The 21,027-nt window shown below is 38.0% G+C and overlaps 1 protein-coding gene across 2 annotated transcripts; it reads right to left on the bottom strand.

The window, feature by feature from the left end:
• Positions 1–57: 57 nt before the first annotated feature.
• LPCAT3 (lysophosphatidylcholine acyltransferase 3) lies at positions 58–17,998 on the bottom strand. Of its 2 annotated transcripts, XM_058174155.1 has the most exons (14): positions 17,740–17,880; positions 10,427–10,614; positions 9,695–9,802; positions 9,337–9,443; positions 9,055–9,148; positions 8,767–8,804; positions 4,970–5,148; positions 4,581–4,689; positions 3,548–3,634; positions 2,654–2,820; positions 1,655–1,802; positions 679–837; positions 454–580; positions 58–370 (listed from the first exon to the last, which is right to left on the bottom strand). In XM_058174155.1, exons 2-13 carry the CDS (start codon positions 10,443–10,445, stop codon positions 464–466), a joined length of 1,332 nt encoding a protein of 443 aa, XP_058030138.1. In that variant the 5' UTR covers positions 10,446–10,614; positions 17,740–17,880; the 3' UTR covers positions 58–370; positions 454–463. The 2 variants fall into 2 exon arrangements, with proteins under 2 accessions (XP_058030138.1, XP_058030137.1); XM_058174154.1 differs by lacking the exon at positions 10,427–10,614 and having other exon boundaries at positions 17,740–17,998.
• Between the last annotated feature and the right edge of the window lie 3,029 nt (positions 17,999–21,027).

Raw genomic sequence — 21,027 nt, 5'->3', positions numbered from 1 at the left:
AGAATAGAAAAACTACCAGTTCCAAAATCTGGTGAAAAGAAGCAGCTGAAGCATGAATGAAAAACCAACTTGGACCAATTTTATCTAGTGGAATTGGAAAGTAAAAAAGTCAGGCAAATGCTCCATTCCTGGATGGCAGCTGGATCAAGTGCTTTACAATCTTGACACTGCAGAGGTGGAAGTGTCTGGGGAGAAGTTGAGATAAGGCAACCTGTAGAAAGGGTAAAGAGGTCTGCAGCCTGTTCCCCTTAGTTTGGGGTCTTGACCCCTGTGCTCTTTCACCCCAGTCACTGTATAATACAGTTTGTCCACAGCAAATTTGGCAGGTGATGCTTCAACCATCCTGTAATAAATGCACACATGGTACAATCTGAAAGGAAAAGCAAAATGAGTCAACTAGATGTCATCCAAGACCACTCTGCTCTAGTGACTAGTCAAGAACAGTTCTCTCACCTTTTGGCCGTTACTCATCTTTCTTTAACTTTTCTTTTCGTGGCACAAATATTTTTCGGAAATAAGGCAATGTAAACAGCAATGTAAAGAACAACACATGGCCTGCGAAATAAATAGACATGTACACCTGCAAAAGAGGATGAGGAAGTCAGTGTGCTGTGTCTTTCTCCAGCCAGTAAATAAAGGGGAAATGCCCCCTTCTAGAGAATCTGGCTTCTTTGGTACCTTAATCCACTTTTCCCAGCTAAAGAGGCAAAATGGTACTAGAGAATATCCCATGAACATCCAGTGAATAATTTGCTGAATCAGGTAGAAGAAGGGCCTCAGTATGGTGTTTGAAGCCAAGGCAGACAGAAATGGACTGTCATTTACCAGTTTAATAGCCTGTAATTGAAAAAAAAAAAAAACCATAATAAGCTTTAAACTTACAGTTGACAAACAAAACATGCTTATCCATTTTTTTACTATCCTACCTCCCAGAAAAATCTCTTCAGTGAGCTTATTGCCATCTCACTCGAGCAGTGGTTGCTTCAACAATCATTTGGTATTTCAATAAATTATCACAAGTTGCCAATCGGCCTCGAACTGCTCAGCTTGAAATTGTCCTGGGTTCATCAAGAGACTGTTTCCCTAAACCAATGTGTTGCAGCTGTCAACCACTTCAAAGAATGTAATCTGCATTTCTTTATTTTTTTTCCTGCATGTATTTACATTTACTAATGTCTTCCACACACTGAAATGCACAGATTTACCATTTTATTTCATTCTCTTAAGAAGAGTTCAACTTAACAACTTAGCATAAATGTGTTACTGAGGAAGCTCAAAAACAACTTTCAGTACTTAAGAGTCTTTGCACATTGTGTTAATTGCTGGATTCATCCATGTGCTAAAATGTAATCTGAAACAACCTGATTCAATGAACTGGATGAACTGCAGATTTAGGGGCTCCTGATCTTGTTCCTTTTACTAGAATGAAAGCAGTGTCACAATGCAAGTTCCATTCCCACTGAGCATAAGTGCAATGCTGCATGTAGAAAACAAGTGGGGCTTGCAGCACACCACTGGTTTTATCAGTTTGACTAGTCTTACTTGTGCCCATGGATGCCTCAGCACAATTTTGTCACTCAATCTATAATTCACTCAATCTGACTTTTTAAAAGTGGATCCAAATATCTAAGGTAATGCTTTAAAAGGTCCTCACCTGCCGCTCCACAATGACAATCAGGAACTCCATTTGGAAGCAAACTAGATATCCACAGTGTAGCCCATGCCAGATGGCCAGGAAAAGCAAAGATAAAGCTTGTGATAGTAACTTGTTTCCCAAGAATTTCAGACGTTTGTATATATAGCTAGGAATGGAAATGTAATACTGTCAGGGCAAGCGTCAGCATTATTTTGTTTCTTCAGAAAAAAACCACTTAACAAAGAAATCCAAGAAACTGCCAAATTTTATTCTTTAACTTCAGGCTGTTCAAAATAAAGGGCAAATATTAAAATTTAGCAGGCTCTAGTTTTGAATGGTGTGAGAATACAAGATGCTTACTAAAACTTCCAAATATAAAAGGTCCTCAGTTGGAATACCAGAAATCAGGGATACTGTTTCAGAGCTCTGAATAGCTCCTAGCTATTAGCTCCTAGCTCTTAGTCAAAATAATTTTTGACTAAGAGCTATTAGCTCCTAGCTCTTAGTCAAAATAATTCCTAGAATTTTTTGTGTGTATGTGTGTGGAAGTGTAAGGAGACTAGCTGCATTTCTTTCATCATGGAACATACATTTAATTCTTACTCCCATTCTAGGCATTGACTAGCCCAATTCTCTTAGCCTCCAGCAGTATATTCTCTGCTTTTTAAGCCAAACCGCAATCCTGGGAGGCATAACATTTTTTAGAGGACTACAAACTGCAATGGGTTGGGCAATGATGCAAGGGGGCAGAGTCATATCATATGATTGAGTGAGTTTTGGAGTTTTCTCTGTGTTTTTGTGTATTATGTTGCTCAAACTCCATGGGAGACCTGTAGCTGATTTTCTGCAGTAGTGGTAAAAAATACTCTGGGAGCTGCAAATTGTTCACTCAAACCTTGCACACAAAAATCACCTAATCTCCCCCAAACACAATCCTATCCCCATCCCATCCCTATTCCACTCTTGGTGTCCAGCTGACTCAAACTGTTCTGCAGAAAACAGCCAAGTTATGCTCACCGGGCTATCCAGTTGTTGGTGTTAGTATTGAAGGAGGCAATGGTTCCTGTAAAATAAGGAGTTGTCTCGAACATCCAGATTTTCATGTTGGCACAAGCATCCCACTGTGGTACCTCCTTTTCATCCTTTCCATTGTAGCCTAGCCCAGTTAAGATGCAAACTCCTTCCTAGAATGAAAATAACAAGATTATTAAATTCTGCCAATTAGATATTGTTCTATCTAACCTAATTAGAAAACATTCAATGTCCTGGATTAGGGGCAGACTAAGAACAAGAAGCTAAAATTAAATCCAGTGTTAATTAGTAGCAAAGTGAGCTACAAATGAGACTTCCCTGAAAGAAGAGATCTTCAGCTTGATCTGGATTCACATGTGGCAGCTGTGGTGAGGAGCATAGATTTGAACAATTACAGGAAACCCACCAGCTACAATGATTCTTGAAGTGGTCACATTCAGCTACTTTTCCCCACCTTAGTGACAGCTTGAACTATAACAACATATTCTATGTGGGAGTAATCTTGAAAAGTGTCTGGATGTGTAAACTGGTACAAGACTTGTAGTAAATCCAAACTGCTTCCTGGGTACAGTTTAAAGGATTGATGTTATTTTTTAAACTACTGAATAGGTTAGATTAGCTAGAACTACCTCCGTTGCCCGAGTAATAGTAGCCTAAATATCAGTTGGGAATAGGTTTGCCTTTCACTCACTCTCTGTAAAGATGCATCTCTCTTGTGAGGACCTTTGAAGTTTAAGAGATTTATGTTTTGTGGTTACTTGTTTTTATCTATTTTTCTACTCCGTATATATATTTTTATAGTAGCAGGGATGGTCCTTTTCAAAACAAAGGTGACCCCAAATTAAGAAAGGAAATAAATTGGCCAACTTCCAGGCTTACCGTCACTAGCCAACAGGTAACGTACTTGTAAAGCATTATCTTGCCCCAGATCAATATATAAAAGCAGCGAAACCAGAAGGACTGTTTCTGCATTATAAGAGCACATTTGTAAAATAAGATTAGTGTCAGAAGCCAAAACTTTTTTTGTATAAATATCTAGCACTAACTATTTTATTTCTCAAGTTTATAGTATAAAAATATACTTCAATATCATAAACCAAACATAAAAGTATTTTATATTTAAAGACATTTTAAAATATCAAAATAAAATTACACAGTAAATACAAAAAAAAATGCCCTCGCTTAAAAGCCAGAAGGAGCACATTTATTTTTAATAGTCCAGCATTTTATCGTAGGTAAAAATAAGGCCTGAAATAAGGCACTTTCAGAAATAGCTTTCCTGGTCTCAAATTTTGGAACAGTAGAAGCATACAAGAAAGCCATGGCAGACAAAATGTGAACTATAAAGAAATTGTTAGGATGTGTAAATCAAAGCACTGAGTGCATGCATTCCCACAGAGAACGTCTGAGAATTTGACTCGGGCAACTCATGAAGTGGCTTTATTGTAGATATTAGTGATACATTGGCACTGTTTTCTTTCATCAAAAGATACTACTCAATATATTACTTATAAAAAGTTGAATTTTCAAAACAGAGGTGTGTGTGTGTGTGTGTGTGTGTGTAAAAGCAAATAGTGAGAAAAAACAATGGTAAAGAAAGATACTTGGTTGTTTTTCTGGTGTTTTAGGAACAAGGGATACTGTTGCATTTGTACTAGCAGATGACTAAAAGCAAGCTGTTCAATCTAATGCTCTCTAGATTGGTTGCATTTCAAATCTTACGTTGATTTGAAATTCTCGAAATTTAAATTCAGCACATCTGGATGACAAAAAACTGAAAAACAATAGATCAGAGAGCTATAGGCTGTTATTCAAGAGACGATCATTATAAAGTTTCTTGTGAGCTAAAGTGTTATTCTAATGTAGCCAAACACTATTTTTATTTTCTATAGAAGCCTTTAGCATTACTTACCATATAATCATCAGAGGCAAGATATTCCTCATCAATATAAGGTGACGCCACAGTGTAGATTATCATGAAGAAAGTTCCCAGAAGTAGACGTTTAAGAGCAGGAACCAAGCTGTAACAAATGTCAGAAAATCTAGACTCCCTCTATTGTCATATTTCAAAACAGGGAATATATGGTTTGGTTGAAATGGTTCACATAATATCAGCATTTCACAACTAAAAGATTATTCTGTCAGGGTTCCGCCATATTCCTTAAGAAGTGAAAATCCCCAAATGGCTCCCAATGCAAATAGTATCAACAATGTTGGGTTAGTTTGGGAGCTGCATAGATGTATCCTTGACGAGAAAGACTTTGGCAGTTGGTTTGTAGAGGCCTCAGCATGGAAGATTACCTGTTGGGTCTTTGGCCTGGAACATCAGTCAGCTCACCCTTCACCAATTTCTGATATCGTGTCATAGAGAACTGAGGGCCCACCATGAAGGCACCATAGAAATAGGTGAAGCCAGAGACCTCAAGCAAAGTAGGGACTCCCCGGACAGCAAACTGTTTTTGGTCAGGTTCTAGGGATTCCTGCACCATAATAAAAAAAACCAACACTAACATTAGTGAAACCTTTCCTATAAGGTTTTGAATCTCAAAAGAACCTGATCTTCTATACCTAGACTTTACTCAGAGTTCAAAATTTCAATTGCTTGGCTAAAAACTGTGTTAGGTGAAAAAAAGTAATTCTTTAATCATTTTGAATGTTATTGTAAGCTGCTTCAAGGCCTATTTTAAAGAGAAGTGGTATATAAAAATAAACAGAATACTGAATAATTAGAAAGTTATTTTATGTAATGGGGAGGGGGTTGGGAGATGAAAAGCTTTGGATGTGGTTATTTGGATTGGAAGGGAAAATTTTATTCTATGTTTGGTTTATGTAACAATACCTTGTGATTGACCCAGGAAGCCGGGGGAGGAGGGGAAGGGTTTTGGGAGGGGGGAAAAAAGGGGGAAAAATGTTTTTGTTTTTTAAAACTCTTTCAATAAAATAAATAAATAAATAAATAAACAGAATACTGCTGCATAAATAGTGTACAGTAGAACAAATTGTACAAATATACGGTTATAAAATTAAAAATAAGATGAAAAAAATATTTCCTTAATGCAGTAAGCATTTCAAGTGTTTGCCAATTACAGTTTTATCAGCTTATTCTTTGGTTGTGCAGCAACAGATACCAGAGGTAGAGAAAACCACAGCAGAACCCACGATAAGCTGAAGATTGCAGCACCTGGGAAGCTTACCAATATCTCTTTTCAAGCACTGTGCTTGTAACAATTTAATAAGCCACATGTTCCAAATGATTAAAAAACTCCCCACACAAACAAGAAACCCTTCCATTGTCAAACTGCCAGTAACCTATGGATGTCAGCAGACAAAACTCACATAGATTTTCTACATTACATTCTTCTTAAGCCATCTCACTGCTATTTATAGTCTTTATCCAGAGACTTGAAGAGAAGTTAATAGAAAATTTATCTAAACATTGTAAAATATTCAAAATAAAAAATCCAAATTGCAATACTCTTACCAAGCCAACAATCTTTTAAAGACCAATTGTAAAATCTTGGCTCTATAAAAACATGTAACAAGGCTAAACAGTTAAAATCAGAAAAGGGGGAAAAAGCATTAAATTGAACACCGAGTTGGCTATTTCAGTTTTTGTTTTCTCAAGATCAACATTTCGAGGAAGCCCACTTCCATTGTTCTGAAGCAACATACAGGTGCTCCTCGACTTGTGACCACAATACTTTGTGTTACTAAGCAAGACAGTTGTTAAGTGAGTTTTGCCCCATTTTACAACCTTTATTGCCACAGTTGTTAAATGAATCACTGCAGATGTTAAGTTTGTAACACGGTTGTTAAGTGAATCTGGCTTCCCTATTGACTTTGCTCGTCAGAAGGCTGCAGAAGATGAACACATGATCCCAGGACATTAAAACCCAATAGTTAGCTTTGAGTCAGCTGCCAAGCATCTGAATTTTGATCACATGAGCGTGGGGATGCTGCAATAGTCGTAAGTGTGAAAAATGGTTATTGGTCACTTTTTCAATGCCATTGTAATTTCAAATGGCCATTAAATGAACTTTTGTAAGTCGAAAACTACCTTCTCTGTAGTCTCGAGTACTGGAAATTTTCCTATTTTGCTAGAATTTGGCCTCTGTTAGTACAGTATGACTGCCTAATTTGGTTTTGACAGAATTAGCAGCAATTCTATTATCTTCAAATTTAGGACTTCAGAGACTGCCCATTTAACTCTGTTCCATTGTCTGCCAAGAAGGCTCTGAGTGTATTGCATAGAACAGCGGTCACCAACTGGCGGTCTGTGGACCTCTGGTGGTCCATGAGAAAATTTTGGAGGTCCGCAGAAAAATTATTTGCGGTTTTTATATTGCACTAAATCAGGGTCCTCAAACTACGGCCCCTGGGCTGGATACATGCAATGAACGTTTTTGTTGCTGCAGAGGGTCTCCCCCTTCGGGGTCTTTTTGTGTGGGTCGGAGGGGGGCTTGGGTCTGCTTCAGCCTCCTGGTGTGGGGCTTTGGGCAAAGGCTGGAGGAAAGTGCCGCTGGTGGCAAAGAGCCGGAGGGCCTTGTTCCAGTGGGACTGCCTCATGGCCTGGAACTGGCTGAACATCTCAGCCCCCTGAGCCTCCAGGCACCGGTACCTGGCCTTGCATTCCCGCAGGTCTTCCGTCTGCTTGGAAAGCCTATGCTCCTAGTCCTCAGTGAGGTGCTTCTGCTGAGCCTCCTCGTTCAGATCCAATTTTAACTGAGCCAGCTGTTTTGCCAACTCTTTCTCATGGTGGCTCCTTAGCTTCAGCAACTGCTTCCTGTTGGGGCCCTAAGGAGCCCTGACAGGCAGGCGAGGAGTGTCTGGGAAGGGAGGGGCGAGTAGAGGCCAGCGAGGCGCCCCTTGATGTGAGTGACATTGACTTGACCACACCCACCTAGTCACATGACACCCCCCCAGCCATGCCCACCCAGATGGTCGTTAGGCAGATAATATTAGTGGTCTGCGGGATTTAAAATTACGAATTTAGTGGTCCTTGAGGTCCAAAAGGTTGGTGACCCCTGGCATAGAATGGGATCAGTGGGAAGTTTATCTGCTGGAATTTATATTCATACAGCAGAGTTAGCTTGAATGAAGCAGCAAAATAGGCTAGTAAAGAAATAAAATAAATAATTTTAAAAATACAGACACTTTATCTTAATATGTTTGCCTCCAACATTCCTATGAAGAACCATTGCTATATTTTAAATAATTCTGTACTTACTCTGAGAAACATCCAAGTTACATGCCTGATCATTTACTTCCACTTAGGAATGAATGTACTATAATAACAGTTTTAGCCACATGCACACAAAACATCTCATCCTTTCTTTAGTTTTAGTTTGATGCATCAAATGCTGATAACTATTCAAATAAATGTTGTTAGCCCTTAATTTGGAGGCTTTCACTCTGAGTTTTTTTAAGGTCAGTAGTAATACTGTCTTTAATGCAAAAGAGTCGATGAACCAAATCTGGTGAACCAACACTGAACTTCATAAGGGGGTTACCATCCTCCTTGGTCTTATTTGTAAATCTTCAGCTAAATGGAATACAATTATTTTTCTAACTGGTCAATGATGCAATGTTCTTCTTTTGCTTTAATCTTCCAAGTATATTTAATGGAAGCAAAAAGAAATGTTCATGATAAAGAAAGTTTGCATTGTTTAAATGAAGGAGTAAGGGTGCCACTGTCTAAGATCTATGAGATGCAGGAATGTTCCCTTCTGCTTGAGTCTTTTTGAAAGATGGTGTGATAAAAACAAATGTAAGTTTTATTCTCTTAATAAACACATAATTTTAGGCCCTCCATTTGCAGCTAAATAGATTTTAAGTCTGCTCACCAATTTGACAGCTATCTGGACTTCAATTTCTGCAAGATCTCTTTTTCCTTCATTGTGAATTTCCAGTAAGTATCTACATTTCATTTTGAAGTCTCAATCTAAATGTGTGATGATTTATATCCTATAAAGAACATTCTGAGGATGTTTTTACAATCACAGGTGATCTGGTATGAGTCACAGAAGTGTTTTTTATTTCTCTTATGATTCCAATTCATGATTAAAGAATAATGGAGGGAAAAAACTGGTACTACTCACCTCTTCCTTCCTGCCTTCATAGTAATCAATAACCAAACCTACAAAAAATATATATTATCAAACAAGAAATATGCCTATTGAACACTTTGGGGACAGCCAATATAGAACTGATATGGATCTAATCACAGCTCAGCTAAGTAATATCTGGGTTTGAGATATCAGTTATGGTTTTTAAAGATATAAGAACTCTGGGATCTCCAAAGCAATAAATTAAAACCACAAGATTGAGTATAAAGGGACCAGATGGAACTGAATAGATTAGGAACTGCATGAAGTGGAATTACTTACCAATCATCTTTAGAGTCAAGACACAATGTGGCATGGTCCATTTGATGTCATAGTGCTCTGTGGCCGTGAAATAATAGCCAGCCATCAAATATGTCTGAAAAACATTAGCTAAAATCACATGCTATTGCACAGATTCTGTTTTTTTCTGTCTGAAATTTCCTCACAGTACTTGCTGAACCCATCAGACCCAGATAAAATCAGAATTCCATAGAAAAGCATGAAGGGAGGAAGTATGTTCACTGAAGTTGGGTGGCTAGTAAATTTAAATAAATAAATGTTTACCATCTGAAAGCAGAAGGTAGTGGCAATGGCAGTGACTGTGCGACCCATGAGCCTCAAGATGAGAAACTGTACGAAGACACATATGAGAGAGTGACAGAACTGTGGCCCTAAGAAAGTAAATAGAAGTGATTACAACACCTTACAGACAAGCAGCATTGCGCACCCTCCCAGACACCTTCCCAGTGCTCACTACCATGTTTTCCCCAAAATAAGACCCTGTCTTATATTTTTTTGAGCCCTGAAATAAGCACTTGGCCTTATTGCCATGCGCTTAAAAGCCCAATTGGGCTTATTATCAGGGGATGTCTTATTTTGGGGGAAACAGGGTAGTAGGGTACTCTTCTTCTAGCTATCTTACCAAAGTTGAAGTAGGCAAGTGAAAGTCCCATTATTGTATTATAGATATGGATGAGGTAGTCACTTTTCTGGAAAAGGAAGTAGCGTTGGAACAAGGCAAAGGGGTATCCTAAAGAGAGAAAGCAAGTGAAATCAATACAGTGCATCTGTATTTCACAAAATTAAATTATATATATTCTTATATTCTGATCTTCTGTCCAAGACGTAGGCCACTTTTTGATAGCCAATAGTTTTAGGGGAATAGGAGGCTACAAAATGAGTACACTAACCTTACAAAATTTGGAGACTGTATTTTTGGAAAGAACAAATGGTTGTCCAATCGCTTGTTATCTCTGCTTTTTTTGAACAATTTAAATCATTCTAGTAGTATGTTCCAGGCATAGTTTTCAACCCACCAAATTTTAGTAATGGCAATAATGTACCTGCCCACATGTACTAGATTTCAAGTTTACCCTTTGTTCCTGATTCTTTGCGTATGTGGGCATCTGAGTCCTTTTTGACTGACCCTGCATCTGTCTACTATACTATAAAGCTGTAGTATAAAATTGGAAACAATGTTTTTAGTTGTAAGTTTTTCACTGCAGTAGAGGCAAATAGAGAAGCCTTGTAACAGCACTAGATATATATTTTTCCTTTTTTATAGTTAGAAAAAATATTCAGTTATTATTACAGCTGTGAATTTATAATAAGGAAGGAACCTGTAAATGTTACATTTTCAAAAACTGCCAATTACCCAATTTAAGTGTTTGCATCTCAATAATCCAAATTAATAGTTGAAATCTGCATGGTACTCAGAAAAGCAACCTTCACAAACATAATATTCTCCAGATGTGTTGGTCTACAATTTCCTTCATCCGTAACCAGTCTTCCTTATGGTGGCTGAGGCTGATTGGAACTATAGTCCAGCACATTTAGAGGACTCTAAAATAAAAAAATCTGTAATAAAGACATAGCCTTTTCTATATTTCATCCTATATTTCAGGACCAATAGATGCAGTCCCATGGTTTCAACATCCAGCCATTTTTCATTCTCTGCACCTTGCTTCATCTATTATTTAGCTAGTAAAATAATGCTTGACAACAAAAAACCTTGCTCACTGTTGCAACATTTCCTTTGTACTTAATATAGGTATAGTATTACTTAATCAAGAACCTTTTCTATATAAAGAACAGGGACATCAAATTGCTGCTCCTAACACACACAAAATGATTTTTATTTTAAAAAACTATACTTTGTAGATATTAAAACAGTCCTTTCCATTAGCAAGAGATCCTAGTAAACAGGGAACTACCATTAAGTGTACAACATTATGCAATGAATGAATTAAAAGTATTACTATACCATAACCAGGCAAAAAACCCAAGAAATTTTAAAAATTCAGGTTAAATACTATATTAAGTATTAAGCCATTTCTTTTTTTCTATCTTCTTCTCATAAACATACATCTCTTGAGTAAAATATCCCTTGTCTTCCCTGTGATTTTAACCCGAGAACAACCTTAAGAAAACTTAAAACTTAGGACAGTAAGCCTGGCAGTTAACAAGAAAAATATCTGCAGAGGTCATACTGGAGACAAACAGAAAATGTATGGAAAACCAAATAGAAAAGAAAGAAAAATTATGTTTTATTCGATCTCTTTGAGTATACCCATGCTATGAATGCCATTTTTATAGTACAATTCCTCTGAAGAGGGTTTTCTTCAAAATGTTTTGGGATCCATATTAAATGAAGTACACCGTATTCCCCCCTCATCGTGTTGGAATCCATAGTAATTATAGTTTTCTATAGTAAAGTATGTTTAAGTTTTATGTATCCAAATCTCCCTAAACTGATTATTAGAAAATAGGGAAAATAATCATTCAAACATTACGAGTGACTTCAAATATTAAGAGTAACAGAACTCAGGAAAAACAGTAAAATTTGCTTCGACCCTTTAATAATATGTACAAGTGAAACCCCTTTCTTTCTTTCCTGCCTTCTATACTGATGCAATAACTAAAGCTTTATAGAGCTGCAATGCACCTCAGCATATACAGCCCAAGCTCCTGTTTCAAATAAGCAGCATAAATTTAAATTTCACTCTAAAATAGCCACAGGAAAATTTCTATTGAAACTGTAAAAGGATTTCCTGAATTACTTCCTTAGAAGACATAGTCCCCAATTATGAGAGTTATTTTGTGTCTCTAATCACAATATTTTCCTATTTTTTATAATGAGATATAAAATACTATATAAGTAATCTATCCTAAGGTACTAATATTTTATATGTCTTTATAAAATACTTTATTTTTCTTAAGTGCAGTATGAACTGCAAGCAAAAAAGCCACCTCAATTCACTTCTGCTTTTTGTCTTTGGCCAGGTTACACATGCAAGTTTCACAAACTGAACTTTTAAAACAAAACATGCCACATTCTGTAATACAAGTTTTTCTGTCCACTAGACTAGGTCACACTGGAAATATAGTAACCCAGCTGCCATATAATATAAAAACAATATCATAAACTGGATTTCACCCTCTTGCCCCTTCCTGGATATATGTTTTATAGAGACATACATACATATATGAATGATATTAATACTCAGCTATTAATAAATATACAATTTCTACAAACATCTTTCTCACTTACAAAAATCCTGCAAAAGGACACTCTCAATTTGTAGTTATTTTTGACATTTTAGCCTTTGCAGAATTCATCCCCCAAAAATTCCAAATAATTTCAAAAGCTCAAATCCATATAACTTATAAGCTGCCGTATATCAGGTTTAACTGTTTTTTGAGGGAATCAATTAAACTCATCAGATTGTCTAGATTTCCAAAGCACTATTAAAATAGCTCAATTACATGGAACATTTATATAGAAATGAAAATGTGTGATAAAAATGTACTGAAAGAAACACAGCAATCCATTGTCTGTGATTTGCATTTGTTTGTTTACACCTCTGGCTTAAATACATTTATGAAGCTTATAAATCTAAGATGCAATTCCCAAAAGCAGCACTGGGAAAAAACAAATGCATTCGGTGCAATGTATTTGCATATGTATATTTACCACTTTCTTTTGCTTCTCAGAACAATGCGAGGCTTAGAAAATACATACCCTTTTTTCAAATAAATCAGCAATTGTAATGGCAAATGTGTATTTTTAAGGACCAAGTTCACACAACCATTCTGAACATTATGACTGAATTGCAATGTGCTTATCTTTTGCAAGATCATCACATATTTTGTCTACATATCCAGAGAAGCAAAGAATTTCAAAAGAAAAATGCTGATTTTTAGAATCCAAAATTATACAAACTGTAAGAAGTATATAGACTTCTTTAAAGTTGCTGATGTGGAAGTTCATTAAAATGAAAACCTGTAAACTTTGTAAGATTCTCAATCAAAACATTACCTATTGTCTAGGCTCATGTAAAAAATAATAGTCCACCTTGAATATAAATTTAGTTAATACTCTGTTCCCGCCAATATACTTTTGTGCATTAAAAACTTCACAAAATGCTTTTTCCCTAGTTCTCTGCCAACAAAGACAGAAACCATGGATTATGATATTCCAACATAGGATGTTTTCTTCGGAAGTCTATTTTAAATTGTATTATTTGTTCAATACATGTATGCTTTAGTTCAGAGATACTTATTTTCCAGCTTTTTAATTTAAATTTGAAGTGCTTATATCTGCTAATGCTATTCTGCTTTCATAATTTTTTAATCCTTTTTGTATTGCATACCTTTGATTTATTTGGATTTTTTGCCCTATAAACAATTGTAGAAATAGAGCAACAGGTTTGTAATTATTAGCTACAGATCCAAACTGTTTGCAAATTCCTTCCATGAAAGCTGCATTGAAATGAATTATTATTATACAAATGAACAAAAGCTAGGAAAAGATATCAACTGAGTCAGGATGACTTTTTTCTGATTCCAAGTATTCTATCCATTGTTCTTTCATTATTGCTTTCTATTTGTCAATAAATGTTGCCACCTTCAGGTTATACTTACCTCCAAATAACATTCCAAACTATCAACACACTATTTTTGCTACAGTTCAATGTTAACATTAAAAGAGCAAAATTATCACCATTACTATAATCTAGTCTATTCAGATTGCCTGAGGTTTGGGGCTTTCAACATTTCTCTATGAAGACTCACATAACAGTAACAGGGCATATATTTTGCATGCAAACACTTTTATCCCAGTGTCTACAAAGAAAACTTCACTATGCTTAAGGCATCATCAAATGCTGCCAATCACAGGAGGCAGGACTGAATTGTATGATGTGGGATCCTGACTTGGAGGTTGGACTACTTTTCTCTCTCTCTCAGAAATGGGATATGGAACAGATATGAGAACAAAAGTGAGTTCTGATGGCATCAGTAAGTGCTGATGGCAATGTAATAAACTTTTTTTTTAGTTCAGCATCAAATGGTACAGCAATATTATTATTCCAACAAAACTAAGAACACTCAAAACCTGAACTTAACCCTATTTGAAAATGGCATATACACGTGGGTAGGTTACTAGAACTAAACATATATCAGATATGTATTTTATTTATATTAAATTTGTGTGTTAAAAGCTACCAGAGAAAATTTGGGAAGTAAGTAAGCAATGGGAAAGCTAATGTGAAAAGATAAAAACTTCTATTCCATGTAAACTTGAGGAATCTTGACAAGCCACAGTGCTGAATACATGTTTCAAACATGGCTGCTTTGAAGATCTTACACAACACCTTGGAAACCTTAATTAAGCACACACCTGAAATGAGAAAATATCTACAAATCTGCAATTCTCCCAATGCATAGGTCTACAATGCAATCATCTTGGTGTTGCCTTAAAATAATTACCCACTGAGATACAGGAACATACAGATGTATGGAAGAGGGTGCAGCAACAGTCATCTCAACATACAAGCCTTTAGATGAATGGTTAATGGAAACAATGAATATAAGCACACCTAGATCCTTGAATAGGCATGTTACCTGATCTTTAAAAACTGGCAGAAGTACATTAATTTAAAGCCATTCTACTCTGAGATCAGCAGAGTTTACAACAGAGAGAAGCTTGGGAAACAACTAAGTAGTTTTAACTATAGGAGAGAGAACTCCCTGGATGGGAAGGCCAAGATTTCTATAAGAGATACAGAGTTAATTACTACTGGTTCTGCCATACTGGTGAAACCAAATAGCTTTTGAAACTTTGAGATGAAGTAAGATGCTGAGATCTTATACATAAATAAGGGCTTTCCACCTTCATATATCAACACAAGTGATTCTTAATTTGCTCTTCAGGGTATTCTTGACTATTAAGAATAGGAACAAAAAGAATTATGTAGCTCAAATGGATAGCATTCCATTGGCAAATTGTGCTGGATTTGGTCAGTATCTGGTCTCCAAAATTATACTGTTTTTCAGTTGAGAAAGCAGCATAGTATGAACCAAAAAAAATCAGGTTTCCCTTCCCCCCAAAATAATCAATTATGATCCTAGTTCCTACACTCTTCTACAAAATAGCTTAGGCACCCCTACGTGCTACACAGTTCTTTTACTTATATGAACTAGAACGGAAAAACAATAAGTGCATAAGATAAGAGGATCAATCAAGACATAGTGTTCTTTATATATATATATACTAGCTGGATATCCTTGCTTCGCTATTTATGACCATTTTTCACACCTTATGGCCATTGTAGCATCCCCATGGTCTTGATAGACTCTCATTGTCATCAACACCAACAAAATATATCTTGAGAAATGAAGGTGAGGCTCCGTCATGATACTCCCTATCCTGTGGTAGACCTGCCCCTGCACTTCGAATTTTGGGATAAAATTTCCCTTTTTCACCTCTCTGGCTCTAAAAGACACAATTTGGAAGCATCCATTTTACTTCCGGGCAGCAGAAAGACAGTCTTTTCCCTTTAACTGGTGTTACAGTAGAAGGAACAGATTCGTCTGAACTGAGGAGGTCAGTGTAAGAAGTGAGTTGGGACTGGGACACTATGCAGGAGAAATTTGGTTCCAAAATCTGTTGGCTCAGTGGTGGTTGATGATTGAAACACATAAGGGAATATCTTTCCCGCCGCCTCTAGTACGGAAGCAGTTCCATAGGTGGAAGGCGTAGACATTTTGGTGAGGTAGCGATGTTTAGTACTGTGAGGAGCCCCAGACCACTCCTGAGTGAAGGAGTGGAACGTCTGCCAGTTTGATCTGAGGTAACGGAATGTGAAGCAAGTGGGAGTTGGAACTTTTCATGTGAGGAGGAGGAGAACGTCTAACTCCTTAGCATCAGAGCGTGTTAATATACTGTATATGAAATACTAATGATCTGATGGTCATTTCGAAAAATCCTTTCTTAGCGAGCACCTGGAAGCCAAGAGGAATGTATGTGCCAAATTTCAAGTTTGTAGGCTTCACCATTCTGATGAGTGAGTGGATTTTGCTTTTATATATATAGATATTATCTATCAACTGAATGGTAATATATTAGCTGGAATGAATTTTCAGTGATGAAACAAAACTTATATGCCACGTCACTGAGCTCAGAATCAATGTGGTTTAATGTCCTCTGGTATACATTATCATGTTTGCAATTGATAATATGGCTTTCTTTGTAGAAAATGAGAACTTTCATTTTCTACAAAGGTTAAGAAGTGTTGTTGTCAACTTAGATCAGGGGTGTCAAACTTGCGTCATCATGTGACAGATCACAACTTTTTCCTCCTTCACTAAACCAGGTGTGGTATGGCTAGCATGTGATGCATCCAGCCCACGGGCCGCAAGTTTAACAGCGCTTAGATCAAAACATATAGAAGGATAACTTCTAGGGTTGAACAGTAATTAAAATAAGCAAGTGATACCTGTATTTTTTCTTACAAGTGCAAGCATTCATAAAAAATAAAATTCCTCTGTTTTGTAAGAACACAATATAGCAGTAGTTCCATCTGGAACTATAATTACCACATTCTCATGTTTCAACATCAGAGGTATTTCCAGATTCCCAGATCTAGGGTTCATTTTCACAATTTAGATTATCAAATTGAAACAGAACATAAGCAGTCATCTTCTTTTACGTAAATATGCATCGCTCCAACATCTACAAGCCATAATATTTTAAAAGTTTTGCCAAATCTTGAACTAATGATTCATGTTCATTTCACATATTTAACCATCTCCTAAGAAAAACATTTCCTCATTCAAGCTTCTATTGCCAGCTGTTAACTACTGATGCAAAAGGCAGATAGAAAGGCTCATGAATTCTTAAGAAATGTCTGAGCAAAAACTGGGAGTGAAAAAGTTGCCATTCCTGAAGAATAGCTCTGCTATCTTTTAATTTGCTGTTTTTATCCCGGGAGTTTGCTCTTCTAAATTTTAATGGGACCTTGCAACCAGTGGGCTATCACAGACACAAGAGAAGTAGAGTCAATAATTCCTTGACCCTGTAATAGCTAGGATAAACAGGAAAAGCAGCCTCGTTAACACTTTAAACACCTGTCTCCACACTTTTTTGCAGACATCCCTGGGGGCATATAAAGGAAAAAAAGTCAGTAGGCGCAACTTGTCATGCAAGGCTGCTCGTTTCCCCGGTTCCCGGCACTACCCAGCCGTCAGAGAGCTACAGGAGCGCTACCACCCCCTGCTTCGCAGACTGTCATTCAGAAGAGTTTGCTGCTCCAGAGATTTATGACAACCTGGGGCTGACGCCAGATATCTGTAAGGCAATAAGGACGACCATAAATGCAGAAAAAGGTATGTACAGGGGATCGTCTGTCAGAGCAGGCATGAAGCAGACCAGCAGACCAGCCTACCGGGATCTGGTTTCACGGGGGCCGCCCCTGCTCCCGTGAGAAGCCCAGTCGCCCTCTCCCGGGGACCCCTGCCTCAATTGGACCCTGGAAAGGCAAGACGACGCGGGGCTTTTTAGGTATCCCGAGCGGCGGGGAGGGAGGGAGGGAAGGAAGGAAGGAAGGAGGGGGGAAGCGCCGGGGCAGGCTCGATCTCTCCCTCGTGGCACCGCACCGCTCGTCCCTCCTCCTCGCCTTTACTCACCCAGGAAGATTGAGACGATGAGGCGAAGTGCCTGTTCCGAACTGCCCAACGACTTCGCTATCTCGGCCAGGGTCAAGCCGAGCCCGCGCCGCACCACGGCGGCGATGGCGCTCCCGAGGTCTTCCGCCATCTTCTCCGCCGGGCCACCCAACCGACTCCGAGCCCAGTCCGTTACCCCTTTCGAACCCGGTTAACAGCGGCGGTAGTAGTACCGCCGCGGCGGCCCCCGCACCTAAGCCACGCCCCTGCCGACTTTCCTGTCGCGCCGATTGGTTTCAAGACTCCCGGCTCCTACCTTCCATTGGCTAACAGGTGGCTGAAGGGTGGAGCAAGAACTTCAACGCTTAACTGAGGCAAAGGTTAGCCACACCTTTTTTACACCCCCCCCTTTCCCTACGCACACACGTGAAGGGACATCTAGCTTGTTGAGAGTTGAGGGAAGCCATTTCTATTGGGAAGGAAGAGTGGCGTCCAGAGCGTGAGGCGGTTCTCAGCTTTTCATTGGCTGTCCTAAGACAGGAGAGAGCCAGAAAGGGAGGGGGTCAGGAGGAGGAGGTGTTGCCGAGGTTACTGTCGGACATAAGGAGGGAGACTAAAGAAAGTGGGCGTGTTTCCCCGCGGGAGGTCCGAAGGTTCCTCTCGTGGTTCTAGACCTGTCAGTAGTGAATTAGACCCCGCCTATTCATGAATATTCAAGTAGAGGCTCACGACTTTGCCCGGCTTCCAGCGTGCACATCTGTTCCTCATTTCATTGTCCTTTATTGTGTACGTATGCAAATTTATTCCTTAAAAAACACGAATGCTTAACTGTTACAGTATTTGCTTAGAATGGATGCAATACCTGTTACTACCTGCAGCATTGAATAGGCATATATGAAGTTGGGTTCCTCCCCCCCCCCATATTTCATTGTACTGTAATTAATTAAGGTGGCAGAACTGAACAGATAAATTTTCTCTCATTTTGGGGATTATTTAATACTTTTCCTAGCCAAATAGACATTTTAAAAATTCTTCGATGTTTTTATAGAGTATAAAAATGAATTCAAATTTAAAACTTGTTTTTAATTATTAAAATATTTTAGCATTCTTTATAAACACATCAAACAGACCATTAAGTTATACTAAATTATTTTGAAATAATTTTATTACATATTTTACGAAATTTATATGCCGCTGGCTTGGAAATTAAATTTAAATTGGATTACTTCTGGGTTTTGTGTATATGCTACTCTGCACTGTTGCAGAGCCACATAGTGATAAAAAAAAATAAAAGAAATAAAATATACACTGATACGTTAATTTTGAAAAAAATAGAATAAATATATTTATATCCTGCTTTTTGATTGCTCATAAAAATACACTTCTCAGACAATGAAATTGCCTTTAGATTTTGCAAACACAAAGAAGCAAATGGCTCTACAAAACCTAACATTGGTTGCCTAAAGGTGCAATACTACACCTTAAAGATACCAGTTGAGAAACAGAAGGTAAAATTTGTCACATTTAGACATAACATGATATAATACTGTATATAGCAATAGCAACAGCACTTAGACTTATATACCATTTCACAGTCTTTTATAGCTCTCTCTAAGCAGTTTATAGAGTCAGCATATTACCCCAATAATCTGGGTTTTCATTTTACCAACCTCGGAAGGATGGAAGGCTGAGTCAACTTTGAGCCTAGTGAGATTCAAACTGCCACATTGAAGGCAGCCGGCAGTCAGCAGAAGTAGCCTACAGTACTGCATTCTAACCACGGCACCATGGTGGCTCACATTGATGCTACCGTATCTGCCCTGAAGATATTGTCATAGTACAGTGGCCAAAATTAGTCACAGACTTAGTTGGCGAAGGGGGGGCGGTGTGGAGAGGTGCCTAGAAAGAACAAACTTACACAGAATCCTACATTATTACATGATATACATTCTGTATAAAACTGGAACTGGCACAATGAAAATAGACAGTGGAGAGAGAGAAATTAACCAAACAGCATTGTCATAAATGCACATTGTAGATAATTGGCCAAGATTCCAAAACAACTCTGTAGGAACTCCAGGTAGGAAGCCAGTAAGTCAGATGATAGAGTGCATGACAGGGAGCTTTTGATCCTTTTTAAGCAGAGGTAGTGGCTTGGGGGAATGAGAGCAATGGGCCCATTCAGTATTTGAGACTTCCAATTATTGGGCAAAAAGGAATGGAGGTAAAAGGAAACTAATGTAGGATGCAAGAAAAGTGGGAGAGAGAGAAGTCCAATACGAATATTCTGTAATTGGGATCCTCAGCACCTGAAAAAGGCCTTTTGAGATGAAAACCTACTGACGTGATTTTACCACTCTAGTGCTGTGTCAATTATTATGTTTAAATTAGCTGCTAATCAAGTCATAGCTCTCTACTGTAGAAGCTGGCACCACACAGTCCAAGTAACCAGGCCAAATGAATAAAAAGTCCTCATTTACCTCCTCCAATTACCTTCTGGCATCAGATGAGCTCTTGTGCTGAAGAATATGGGCAAAGCCTAATTATATCTGTAATCTCCATGTTGGCTAGGTTTAAACACTATAGACAATCAATGTTTGAGAGGCTTGTTGTATGCCTTCCATTTCTAGGCAGTAAGTTTTATAACTGAATTTTGGGCTGATAGCCTCCTCACCAAAGGAGCTATTATTGATACACATTCTTGGTCCCAATTAAGTCATGAGGATTTTTTAAATTATAGTTTACTGAAGAACACAATTTAATTGTGTCAATTGTTCATATATTACCTAAAACCAAATGTTTCACGTTATAACTTAGTGCAACCTGTTTAACAAACTTCTTTCTCCCACCTCTCATTTAATTCAGTCTGGAAGCAGCAGGACAGGCTGTTTGTTCAGTGTCTTTGAAAGCCCAACCTGCAGGTAAGAAAAAACTTTCAGAATCCCACTCTATTGCAGGAGAAGAGAGTTGTTTGTCTCCTGAAAGACCGAGTTCTCTAGAGGAAGAGCAGTAGGAAGCTACCGCCCAATCTGTGAGAAACTCTCTTCCCTAAATTTTCTGATGCCACAGGGCTCTCAAAAGGAAGGGACCATACAAGTATGGGCTCTGGTAAGAGGCAGATTCCAAAAGTATTAAACCTGAGGAGGTTTAACTTACTGCCTCCCAGCTATGCTTGTGTGTCCTTGAGAAGATCTGCAGAAGCAGAAGGCTCCCTTATCTGAAAGAGGAATAGTCGTATAGACTGTTAGATGAGTGGAAAAGCCAGTGTGTTGATTCCCTCATTATGAAGTTCTAATACAGAACATCAGA

This window comes from Ahaetulla prasina, chromosome 2 (genome assembly GCF_028640845.1).
Source record: "Ahaetulla prasina isolate Xishuangbanna chromosome 2, ASM2864084v1, whole genome shotgun sequence".
In the NCBI taxonomy this organism is placed as follows: Eukaryota; Metazoa; Chordata; class Lepidosauria; order Squamata; family Colubridae; genus Ahaetulla; species Ahaetulla prasina.
This window is presented reverse-complemented; position numbering and strand designations above follow the sequence as displayed.

What these genes read in the sequence shown, in the direction of transcription:
- LPCAT3 (XM_058174154.1), bottom strand. Translation starts at nt 17,869, where the DNA reads ATGGCGGAAGACCTCGGGAGCGCCATCGCCGCCGTGGTGCGGCGCGGG. An exon ending in CCAGGCCAAAGACCCAACAG is followed by an intron (nt 4,690 to 4,969) that starts GTAATCTTCCAT and finishes CATTTGTTACAG; the next exon opens with CTTGGTTCCTGCTCTTAAAC. An exon ending in TTACCTGTTGGCTAGTGACG is followed by an intron (nt 2,821 to 3,547) that starts GTAAGCCTGGAA and finishes TTTTCATTCTAG; the next exon opens with GAAGGAGTTTGCATCTTAAC.